The sequence below is a fragment of the Macaca mulatta genome, chromosome 6 (genome assembly GCF_049350105.2).
Source record: "Macaca mulatta isolate MMU2019108-1 chromosome 6, T2T-MMU8v2.0, whole genome shotgun sequence".
Lineage (NCBI taxonomy): Eukaryota > Metazoa > Chordata > Mammalia > Primates > Cercopithecidae > Macaca > Macaca mulatta.
Window position 1 is genome coordinate 189,967,028 of NC_133411.1, and position 12,606 is coordinate 189,979,633.

General features: G+C 39.1%; 1 protein-coding gene and 1 pseudogene across 3 annotated transcripts; one reads left to right on the top strand and one right to left on the bottom strand.

Annotated features, from left to right (window-relative positions):
- Positions 1-291: 291 nt before the first annotated feature.
- On the bottom strand, positions 292-8,642 carry LOC144329618 (uncharacterized). 2 transcript variants are annotated; one of them, XM_077937548.1, is made up of 3 exons: positions 4,267-8,642; positions 3,119-3,605; positions 2,321-2,408 (listed from the first exon to the last, which is right to left on the bottom strand). In XM_077937548.1, exon 1 carries the CDS (start codon positions 4,962-4,964, stop codon positions 4,386-4,388), a length of 579 nt encoding a protein of 192 aa, XP_077793674.1. In that variant the 5' UTR covers positions 4,965-8,642; the 3' UTR covers positions 2,321-2,408; positions 3,119-3,605; positions 4,267-4,385. The 2 variants fall into 2 exon arrangements, with proteins under 2 accessions (XP_077793673.1, XP_077793674.1); XM_077937547.1 differs by having other exon boundaries at positions 292-2,408; positions 3,119-8,642.
- LOC106999067 (transmembrane protein 69 pseudogene) lies at positions 3,281-4,135 on the top strand (annotated as a pseudogene). The gene has a single exon (XR_013395077.1). The product of XR_013395077.1 is annotated as a transmembrane protein 69 pseudogene (transcript).
- Positions 8,643-12,606: the final 3,964 nt, after the last annotated feature.

Genomic DNA, 12,606 nt, shown 5'->3' on the forward strand with positions numbered 1-12,606 from the left:
TTTTTTTCAACATAGTACTAGATGTTCTAGCCAGAGGAATTAGGCAAGAATAAGAAATAAAGGACATCTTAATTGGAAAGGAAGGAATGCAATTGTCTGTTTGCTGACAACATGATATTTTATATAGAAATACCTAAACACTCCACCAAAACCTGTTATAACTGATAAACTAATTCAGTGAAGTTGTAGGAAACCAAATCGTATTGTAAAGATCAGTAGTGTTCCTGTACACTAACAAATTATCCAAAAAGGAAATTAATAAAGAATCCCATTTACAATAGCTACAAAAAATACTACTTAGGAGTAAATTTATTTAAGAAGATGAAAGATCTATATGCAGAAAACTACAAAACATTGATAAAGAAATTGGTAAAAACACAAACAGAAAGTTATTCCATGTTCATGAATCGGAAGATGTAATATTAAAATGTCCATACTATCCTTAAACAATCTACAGATTCAATAGAATCCCTATCAAAATTTTAATAATATTTTTCACATAATTAGAAAAAAAAATCTTAAAATTTACATGGAACCACAAAACACCCTAAACAGCCAAAGCAATCTTGACCAAAACCAACAAAGCTAGAGACATCACATTACCTGACTTAAATATATATTACAAAGCTATAGTAATCAAAACATCATGTTTCTGGCCTAAAAACAGACATGTCAACCAAAGAAGCAGGATACAGAGTCCAGTAAACATCCATGAATTTATAAATAATTGACGATTAGTCAAGATATATAGAACACACAATGGGGAGAGAACAGTCTCCTCAGTGAATGGTCTTGGAAAAACTGGATACCTGCATGCAGAAGAAAGAATTTAAAAACTTATCTCACACCATGTACAAAATTAAACTCAAAATAGACCAAAAACTTAAATATAAGACCTGAAACTGTAAAAGTACTAGAAAAAAAGAAGGTAAAAGCTCCACGACATAGACCTGAGTAATTATTTTTTGAGTATCACCCGCAAAGCACAGGCAATGAATGCAAAAATACAGATGGAATAGCATTAAACTAAAATGCTTTTCACAGTGAAGTAAACAATTAACAAAGTGAAGAGACAACCTGTAGAGTAAGAGTAATATTTGCAAACCATATATCTGATAAGAGGATAATATCCAAAATTTATAAGGAACTTAAAAACTCAATAGTTAGAAAAATAACACGGTTGTAAAATGGGCAAAGAACCTGAGGAGACATTTCTCAAAAAACACATAAATGCCCAATAGTTTCATTTAAAAATATTCAACATCACTAATCATCAGGGAAATAAGAAATAAAACCACAAGAAGATATTACCTCATAGCTAATAGAATGGCTATCATCAAAAAGACAAAAGTAACAAGTGTTGACAAAACTATGAATACTGCACACTAATGGTGGGAATGTAAATTAGTATAGCCATTATCTAAAACAGTATGGAAGTTCCTCAAAGACTAAAAATAGAAATGCCGTATTATCTAGTAATCCCCCTACTGGGTAAACATCAAAAGATTGAAATCAATGTGCTAAAGAGATATGTGCTGTCCCATGTTCACTGCAGAATTATTCACAAGAACTAAGAGATGGAGTCAACCTATGCATCCATCAGTGGATGAATGGAGGAAGAAAATGTGGTATATATACACAATGGAATACTGTTCAATTTTTTTCAAATACAAAGTTGTATTAATTTTCAATAAATAGCAAAAAACAGAGTCAGGCTGGGCGTGGTGGCTCACGCCTGTAATCCCAGCACTTTGGGAGGCCGAGGCGGGTGGATTACCTGAGGTCAGTAGGTTGAGACCAGCCTGGCCAACATGGTGAAACCCTGTCTGTACTAAAAATACAAAAATTACCTAGGCATGGCGGTGTGCACCTGTAATCCCAGGTAGTTGGGAAGGTGAGGCAGGAGGATCACTTGAAACTGGGAGGCGGAGGTTGCAGTGAACTGAGATCATGCCACTGCACTCCAGCCTGGGCGACAAGAGCAAAACTCCATCTCAAAAACGAAAAAACAAACAAACAAACAAAAAACGAAGTGGAGTCAATGCACTAATTTTTAAATCTAACACAATGCTTAGCACAAACTATGCTCAATAAATAAAAACACATTATTAATGGAGTAAGATTATTCTTGAGATTCTCTAGGGTTGTGTGTGTGTTTTAAACAAAACTGAGTGGTAGGTAAAGAAAGACACCCTACAAACGTGACTGAGAAGGGCTCAAAGAAAAGAACAGGCAAGGAGGAGTGTCCCCAAATACCAAGTTAGCAAAATGAATATGGGATTTTTCAAAGCAGTCTAGAAATCAGAGCTCACTGGGTTTGGAGATAATCCATGTTCAAGGCCTCATAATGAAATCTTCCCACATTTCCAGATTCTTGATATGGAATCTGTCACAATTTCAAGGAGCTTCTGCCAAAGAAAAGGAGATCACTTCTGTTGCCTAAAATGGCCTATGTCTCCTAAATTTCCTTTGACTCTGTCACTAATATAGCAAGGGTTCATTCCAGCAAAGGATTACTACTGAGGACCAACTCCTCTCTGGTTTAGATTTTCCTTTCATAAACACATTGACCCTTGCCAAGGAGAGCTCTAAGTTTATCCAATTTCCTTTCTTTTTATCCCCCCTATACAACTCTGCTTGGCTACAAAATCTAGGACTCTCACAGCAATGGCAGCATTGGTCAAAAGGTAAGTGCCAGTTCTAATGCAAGAACTCTCTAAAGTTCAATGGTCACAATTTCTTTTTTAAATCACTTCATCTGCTACGACTTTTTTTTTCTCTTTATCTTGCCAATTATTTCTTTTAAAACACAATCCTCCGAGCTACATTCTAAGCACCAAGTTTTTTGACCAATGTATCTCTGGTATCCTCATCTTTTTGCAGATCTATGTCATCTTGTCGGGACCAAATGGGGTATCTATCAGCTCTCTGAACAGATGCTAAGAAGGAAGAAGTAGCCTCCAACTCACCAATAGTTTTTAAGAAGGCCTGTGTAACTGTTGGTAGATCCAAGTTAAATTTTTCAATTAACTGCCGAATGATTGTAATGGCAGCTCCCACCCCCGGAAGTCCCCCGCCTTCTCTGTCTCTCCCCGCTCCTCCTCTTTCCCATTCTCACCTTTCTGCTCCTGCTGTGTTTCTGTCTTCCTCAGACATGGGCGAATTATCATCACACATTGTTGTATGTATTTCAAAATCAGGGCTCTTGACTCACTTGTTGGAAGTGCCTTTCCGGGAGTCCTGGACTGTTCTTTCAGCTCAGTTTTCCATCTCTCTGCGAGATGCTGACAAAAACATGCTTCTGATTCAATGCCTCCACTTAGTTGTAACAATACGTTTATCAGAACTGCCTGGCATCCTCCTGAAAAAGACTTTCAATAGGGCCCAGTATGTTTCACTTCATCCTGAAGTTTTCTCAAGCATCTTCTAAGATGTTTAAGTATTCTTTCGCAGTGGCACTAGGAGCCAGCAGAGGAACAGATACACATTCTCTCAAGATGTCTCTCCAGCAGTACTTTTCCCTCTTTGTTTCCAAGGCCTTGGCTTTTCTCATCATTTCCAGTGTATATGAGCAAGACACAATGCTATCACACATCCCCCTGCAGCTTTAAAAAGAAGCAGAAGCAAGCAGTATTTCCAGCCAGGCCACCAAGCACCATCATGTACCTGCCTGACAGTCCAAAGCCAGCATTATAGGTAACTCTGGCAGGACTAATCCCCTTCATTGCTCCACCACTGGTCCTGCTAATAACAAAGGCTTATATTCCCATATTAGCTTTTACTCAGATGGAGTCAGTTTCGTATCCTTCTTGTGGTGGTCAGATGGGGTTTTGCTCTACCAGAAGGCAGTCCAGCCAAACCCGACTTCCTTAATTTAGCTAATAGTACAGTTCCTGTTGTGTTTTCATGGTATGCCTTATTTCTGAAACACTCAGTGAAGCCACAGTCACAGTAATAGGTAACGGGGAGAGCATCACACATTGAACTTTTTCTCTTACCACATTATCCCAACTGGTTTAAAGCCCTGAGGAGAGTAGTCACTTTATTGGCCACTCTTTCATTTGTAATCGCTTTAGTGTTAAAAATATTTACTCAGACAGGACCTAAGAGACCTGGTCAAGTAGAAAAGGTATAAATCTACACCTTAGATAACACTGGTATACTGGCTACAACTTTTTCTACTTCTGTTTCTCTCTTCCCCCCACCCCGCTCCCCCCGCCTAACCCCCCCCCACCCCCGCCACCAATGGTAATTTATTCTTCGCACATTATTCTTCATTTCCAGAAGTTGTTATTTCATAATGAGAGGTGACAACATGCTAGCAGCCCTCGCTCTCGGTGCCTCCTCAGCCTTGGCGTCCACTCTGGCGGCGCTTGAGGAGCCCTTCAGCCCGCCACGGCACTGTGGGAGCCCCTCTCTGGGCTGGCTGAGGTCGGAGCCGGTTCCCTCTGCTTGCTGGGAGGTGAGGAGGGAGAGGCGCGGGCGGGAACCGGGGTTGCGCGCCGTGCTCGCGGGCCAGCGCGAGTTCCGGGTGGGCATGGGCGTGGGCTCGGCTGGCGCCGCCGGCCCCGGTCAATGAGTTCCGGGTGGGCGTGAGCGAGTTCCGGGCGGGGTGGGCGTGAGCTCGACTGGCGCCGCCGGCCCCGGGCAATGAGTTCCGGGTGGGCGTGAGCGAGTTCCGGGCGGGGTGGGCGTGGGCTCGCCTGGCGCCGCCGGCCCCGGTCAATGAGTTCCGGGTGGGCGTGAGCGAGTTCCGGGCGGGGTGGGCGTGAGCTCGACTGGCGCCGCCGGCCCCGGGCAATGAGGGGCTTAGGACCGAGGCCCGCAGCCGCAGGGGATGCACCGGGTCCCCCAGCACTGCCGGCCGCCAGCACCGTGCTCGAATTCTCGCCGGGCCTCAGCTGCCTCCCCGCGGGGCAGGGCTCGGGACCTGCAGCCCGCGACCGAACGGGGCGAGCGGGCATTTTCCTTCACGTAGGCCCGAAAGGCCACGTCGCCCGCGTCCGTGAAGGCAGCCCCGCGAGCGACTATGGCTCGGGCTCCGCGGCGCGCTCGGCCAGGGTCCTGCCCTGCGTCTGTGCCCGGGTGGGCCGCCTAGGCGGGGCTCAGCGATAGGCCGCCGGCCCCGGCCGCTGCAGCCTTCCACGCCGCCAGGACGCACTGCGCAGGCAAAGCCGCCCGAGGGCTCCCGCACCCCGCCCTCGGTGCAGCCGCCGCTTGGCGGGCCTGGGCCACACGTAGAAGGACGTGGAGCTGCCCTCCTCCCTCGCGAACAGAGTTGAGGAATGGTTGGGCCCGTTGGGGTTTTTGCCCAAATCCATCGCTTCCACCGTGTCTTACGCCGGGCACCAGAGGAGCCGCCCCCTCCCGAGCGCCTAGCACGCAGAGAGCGACTGATTGAGCCACTACTAATTTTTAGAAAGAAAATAACCCTCTTATTTGTGACAACATGGATGAATCTGGAGAATATTATGCTAAATGAAAGAAGCCAGGTACGGAAGGACAAATACTGCATGCTCTTAATTATATGTGGAATGCAAAAAAGCTTAACTCATAGAGGCAGAGTAGAATGGTGATTACCAGAGGCTGGGGGCAGGGGAGGCAATAGGGAGATGTTTGCCAAGGAGCACAAAAGTTCAGTTAGGAGGAATATGTTACCACGCAAATGGTAATCAAAAGGAAATGGGAGTGGCTATACATATATCAGACAAAGTAAACTTAAGTCAAAAGTTGTCGCTAGAGACAAAGAAGGTTATTACATAATGATAAAAGGGTGAATTTAACAGAAAGATAGAATAATTGTAAACGTATATGCATCCAAAAACTTTACAGCACCTAAAGTTAATATTGAGAGAGAAAAAAGGAGAAATTGACAGCAGTAGAACAATGATAAGAAACGTTAACACTCCACTTTGAATACTAAATTGAACATCCAGGCAGAAAATCAAGAAATAGTGAACTTGAACAACACTGTTAGCCAAATGGGCTTAACAGACTTGTACAGAACTTTTCACCCAACAGCAGAAGAATACACATTCATTTTAAGTGTACAAGGAACATTCTCCAAAATACATCATATGTTAAGCCACAAAACAAGTTTTAACCAGTTTAAGGAGATCAAAATTATATGAAGTATCTTTTCTGACCACAACGAAGTGGACCTAGAAATCAGTAACAAGAAAGGGGGACAATTCACAAATACATGGAAACTAACATACTCTTAAAAACTACTGGATCAAAAAGTGATTTTTAAATACATCTTGAACTGAAGAAACATACTAAAAGTTATGGGATGCAATAAAAGCAGTAATGCGAAGAAAGTTTGTAGTGATAAATGCCTAAATTTAAGAAGTGGAAAGATATCAAACAACTTAACTGTACACATCAAGGAATTACAAAAAGAAGCAGCAGCTAAGCCAAAGCTGGCAAAAGGAAAAAATAATAGGGATTAGAATAGAAACAAATCAAATGGAAAGTAGAAAAACTATAGAAAAATACCAAAAATAAACATTGTTTTTTAGAAAAGAATAAAATTGGCAAACTCTTAGCTATACTAAGAAAAAAAGAGTAAAGAAACAAAAGCAGAATTAGGAGTCATTACAACAGATCACTCAGAAATAAAAAGGATCATAAGAGACTATTATGAACAATTATATACCAACAAATTGGATAACACAGGAAATGGGTAAATTCCTAGAAACATACAACCTACTAAGGCTGAACCAAGAAGAAATGGAAAGCCTGAACATACCAATTACAAAGAGATTAAAGTAGTAATAAAATGCCTCCCAGCAAAGAAAAATCTAGGACCAATTGGCTTCACAACTGAATTCTACCAAACATTCAAAGAAGAAATAACACCAATCCTTCCTAAACCTTTCCAAAAAATAAAAATAGAGGAAATGCTTCCAACTTCTTTATGAGTCCAGCAGCACTCTAATACCAAAACCAAAGACACCACAAGAAAAGAAAACTATAGGCTAATATCTCTGATTAACATACATGCAAAATATCTTTGATAAATTGCTAGCAAACCAAATTCAACAACACATCAAAAAGTTTATACACCATGACCAAGTGAGATTTGTCATTGGGATACAAGATTGGTTTAATACATGCAAAACAATCAATATAATAAACCACATTAAGAGAATGAAAGATTAAAACCACATGATCATCTCTATAGATGCAATAAGCACATTTAATGAAGTTTAATATCCTTTCATGGTTAAAAAAATCCAAGGAAAATAGATATAGAAAATGCTGTGGTATGAATGTTTGTGTCTCTAAAGTTGAAACCTAAACCCCAATGCAATAGTATTAAGAGATGTGGGCTTTAGGAGATGATTAAGTCAGGAGGGTTTCTCCCTCAAAAATGGAATTAGTGCCTTTGTAAAAGAGGCCTAAAACAGCTTGTTCATCCTTCTACCATGTAAGAATAAGAAGATGCCATCTTGAAACAGAGAACAAGCTCTCACCAGACAATCAGCTAGTGCCTTGATCTTGGACTTGTCAGCCTCCAGAACTGCGAGCAATACATTTTTCGTGTTTATAACTTCTTATTGTAAGGTATTTTGTTATTGCAGCCCAAACAAATAAAGATGGCAGGAAATTTCCTCAACATAATAAAGGCTGTTTATGACAAGTCCACAATGAATACCATTATCAATGAGGGAAACTGAAATCTGCTAAGGTCTGGTAAAAGAAAAGGATGTTCCCTCTTGCCACTTCTATTTAACACAGTACTGAAAGTACTAGCAAGAGTAATCAGAGAAGAAAGAAAAGCCATACAAATCAGAAAGGAAGAAGTAAAAGTGTCTCTGTTTGCATATAATATGATCCTTTTCTTAGAAAACTGTAAATACTCCACCAAAAAAACTTTTTAGCAATAATAAATTCAGTAAAGTTACAAGATATGAAATCAACATAAAAATCAGCTGGTTCCATTCACTAACAAAGAAATATCTAAAAAGGAAGTCAAGAAAACAATACCATTTACAAGAGCTACAAAACAGAACATACTTAAGAATAAATCTAACAAGGGAAATAAAAGATCTGTACCACCTTTTCACAAAAAAATTTTTTTTAGAGATGGGGTCTTGCTATGTTGCCCAGACTGGTCTCAAGCTCCTGGCCCCAAGTGGCCTCCCAAATTGTTGGGATTACAGGTGTGAATCACCATGCCTGGTTCAGGTAAATGATCTGTATACTGAAAACTATAAAAATTGATGAAAGAAATTAAAGAGGGCATTAATATATGGAAAGAAGACCCCATCTCTACAAAAAAAATCCTAAAATATTAGTCAGGCATTGTGGCACAGGCCTGTAGTTCCAGCTACTGGGGAGGCTGAGGAGGGAGGATCACTTGAGCCCAGGAATTTGAGGGTTCCATGAACTATGATCACACCACTGCACTCCAGCGTGGGTGACAGAGTGAGACCTCTCAATAAATAAGTAAATAAATAGATATCCTGTGTTTTGTGTGGAAGAATTAATATTGTTAAAATTTCTATCTATCCTAAATGATCAATAGATTTAACACTATATAGAAATTTTAATGGCATTTTCCACAGAAAAAAAAATACTAAAATTTGTATAAACCCACAAAAAGTTTTAAATATCACAATAGTATTAAGAAAGAAAAATAAGGTTGGAGCATCATACTTCCTGACTTCAAAATTTATGGCAAAGCTATAGAAATCAAACAGAATGGTCCTGGCATAAAAGTCAACACATAGACGAATGGAACAAAATAAGGAGCTCATAAATAAACCATCTCCTGGAGTCTCAGATACGCCAGTCTCACCAGTGTTCCTTTCTGTGGATTGTCTCCTTTTTTATTGTGTTTTGTTGTTATTACTGTTTTTGCTCCACTGTGTTGCCTCACATTCTTTAATGTGCCTTTGAGTCCTCTTAGAGATATTTTCATTTGTGGATAGCTATTTATTTTCTTTGGTGGGGGATAAAGGCTAGTATCTCCAATTTTACCATCTTGATGACACTCCCCACCACAATTTGTTTCCATATCTTGACTATTGTAAACAATGCTTCAATGAATATGGAAGCACCTATATGTTTACAAGGTGGTGAGTATATACCCAGAAGAGGGATTGCTGGGTCATATATTAGTTCTATTTTTAAAAAATTTCTAGAGGAAACTCCACACTGTTTTCCAATATGACTGCACCAATCTACATTTCCATCAACAAATGGGTTTTCTTTACTATACACCCTCACCAACACCTGTTATATCTTGTCTCTTTGATAATGGCTATCCTAGCAGTTGTGAGATGGTATCTCATGGTTTTGATTGTCATTTCCCTGATGACTAATGATGTTGGACATTTTTATATTTCTGTTGGCCATTTGTATGTCTTCTTTTTAGATGTGTAACTGGTGACCACATTCCTACTCCACAGGATCTTCCTCAACGGAAACCATCTCCTGTTGCTAGCAAGCTGGCCAGCTGATTAAAAGAGCTGAACTGCATGAATCTGCTAATTCCCATGATTTCTCCTTAATATGTTACTTACCTACTTTTTATTTTCTTTCATTCACTAAGTCATTTGAGACTGACAGCTTTGCAGGTAGCAGTAGTGTGTGCTTCTATTGTGGAATATACTTGTGTAGAGTTTTTGATTCGTTTAACAGTGCACTGGTGAAGAGGATGTGTTAGAACAACATTAGTAAACTACTTGAAAATAAGTGTTTGATTATCTAACTCCAAGTGTAGTACTGGTTCAAACAAGTAACCAGCAAGTTTTAAAATTTTAATGTTTTGGCTTTCATTACTTCATCTTAATTACAGCTTTGTATGTTACTCTTATTTAATATAATCTCTATTGTATTGATTTCTTCTGTATTTACCTTAAACAGAAGTTTAAGACTACAAGTTAGAAGAAAGGTCACATATTTCAAATACAATTAGATAGGTCTCCACAAGATTTGTGTCTCTGCTTGAACTTGAATGGCCTTAAACCTGTTTCAGCTTTAACAGTAGAATTTTACTTGGGCAATATTTCCCCGTTCTGGTGTAACTTATGTGTCTCTAGTGCTTAGCAGCTGCCGTTGAAGCTAATATTCTTATTCAGTTCTGTAGAGTCAGAATACCTTTTGTTGTTGAAGATGTAAATGAAGTATGCATGTGCGTTGACTGTTGAATTCACTTTTGTGCCATTTTTGTAAATACAATAGTTTTGCACAGCCTCTCACAAATGTCTGTATTTATTTCACATATTTAAAAAGTAGATAATGTGCCAACCAGAAGCTCAAGAGTTCCTAAACAAAAGTCTGTAAGTCATTATAGCTTTTGTATCATAAGAGTAGTTTATAATCTCGGGCTTATAGAATACCAAACTGAAATCTTAGTTCAATCTGTCATAGACTTAAGCTTTTCATTTGTTACTAATATCCACGACATTCAGTGGCCTTGTGCAAATACGATGTGTTGCTTAGGAATAGCTTTTGTCCTATGCAGAACCTTTCATTTTGATTTTTATGAAAGTTACAATTCATATAATTTATATAAACTTTTTAAATGTAGAAACTTTTTACTTCCACACTCAACTTTGGAGACACTAGAGTAAAAGGCTTCAATACTCTGCATTCCATGCCCCCTGCCACCCGCTTGTTTTCCCCTTTGTTCTTCGACTCAAATGGTATTGGGTTGTTTGTTCTATACAGAAACATATCCTTACTCTTTTATATAACACAGTAATGATGTTTTCCTTCTAATTTCTCAGTTGTTAAACTCTCTCTCTTTTTTTTTTTTTTTTTTTTTTGAGATTAGGGTCTTGCTCTGTCACCTGAGCTCTAGTACAGTAGTGCAATCATGGCTTACTGCAACCTTACTCCTAGGCTCAAGTTAACTATTCTTAATCCTTTATTATTACTAATATTATACAATTGTTTAAATAAAAGGAACTTTATGATGAAACAGTACAGAATGCTGGCTCAAGAACCTATGTCAAGATGAGCTGAATTTTGGTAAATTATTTTAGGAATTATGACAAGCTAATAGAATTGGTCTTGTGACAATGAGAGGAATTTACATGACGGGTAAAACTTAGTCATATTAAAAATGTTTAGATATTTGCTTCTATAGGTGTCCACTTTAGTGAAATACCAATTTAGTTTTACTTGTGGCTTATCTAGTTAGTAAGAACTCTAACAGACTTTATTGGGACAAGTGTACTGCTCTTGTAGGAGGTCCTCTCACAAGCAGTTGTAATGCCATGCCATGATACTCAGGATCAGAAGCTTGAGATGTTACTATTTTTCTCTTCACCTTTGACTTGCAGAGAGCCTCTGCTTTTTGGATCCAGGCATCTTTTCTGAATCCTGTTCCCATTAGTATACCTGCTCTCCTATGATCCCAAATCATAGTCAATGGTGCCTCGAACACAGCACCTTCAGGTAAAGGCTGCCTAGTGCTCCAGGGAAAGCTGGCTGATTATCTCCCTGCTCTACTCACCCTAAAAGGCAGAAAAGCAACATAGTCACTCCTGTGCTCATTTGTAATTGTAAAGATCAGTTATATATAGATTTGTAATGAGAGCAAGTATATACTCATTATAGGATCAATTTAAGAAGTTTAAAATATCCCGAAGTAGAATTTCTATATCTAGTCTTCTGTTTTTGTTTTTGTTTTTTTTTTCATGAATATTTGCAAGTGATTACCCTTAACTTCACACATGACAGATTAATCTGGAAGATCAGAGAGACCACGTTATTCCTGATCGTGACAGAATTGCTCCTGTGGTTTGGGACAAGTAACAAAACATCTGCGTGAGTTTTGTTTGTAAAATATGCTATTAATATTTGACCTACCTCAAAACGTGTTGAGGATCTGTGAAATACTAAGTGCCCAAAATAAAATATTGCTGATTGGTTTTTTTACTAAAAGTAAATTTCCTCATTAAGCCAACCTGCCTTCTGTAAGTCACAGTGCTTAAATCTCAGGATTTTTCATTAGGAGAGACCTGTTGTTAAGGATTTGCAGGTACAATTGCTTAGCCTCCATTATTGGTGATTGGGATAGAGAGGTTTTACATTTTTCTGTTTTCCGTCCTGCCTCAAAGCTCAGTTTATTGGAGACATTTGTAAGCTATTGGATCATCACTTGAATCAAGATTTCAAGTAGTGAAATTAATTGTCCATTTCTTATTATTTCAAAGCTATAGTCTGAGAAACGGCTAATTTTAATAACTGTCCTATCATAAATTAATGTTGGGATAAACTGAAGTTGGAGATAAATACTTCATGAAAACTAACTAAAGTCTGACACAAATTACCTGTTTTATGTCCAATAGCTACTACATTTGATAGAACAGTTTTGAGAAACATTTCATTCTTGAAGGCAACATCTGACATGGTTCTCAGCAAGTTGGAATAGTAAGGATTGTTGGGTTGTTTTGATGAGTGGAAGCAACATGTTTGTAGCATACAAGTTATTTAATAATCTTGTGCTGTTGACCTAAAAATATGTCTTAACTCTTCATCAAGGCAAGCCTGGTGAAGCCTTTACTTGTTACTACTTCAACAGTTGGAATTAGTTGCTCTTTTTACTTGATGAAACAAAATTATACCTCTGAATATTTATGGATA

Excerpts from the sequence above, each read along its gene's own strand:
- LOC144329618 (XM_077937547.1), bottom strand. The coding sequence starts at position 4,964 with ATGCCCGCTCGCCCCGTTCGGTCGCGGGCTGCAGGTCCCGAGCCCTGC.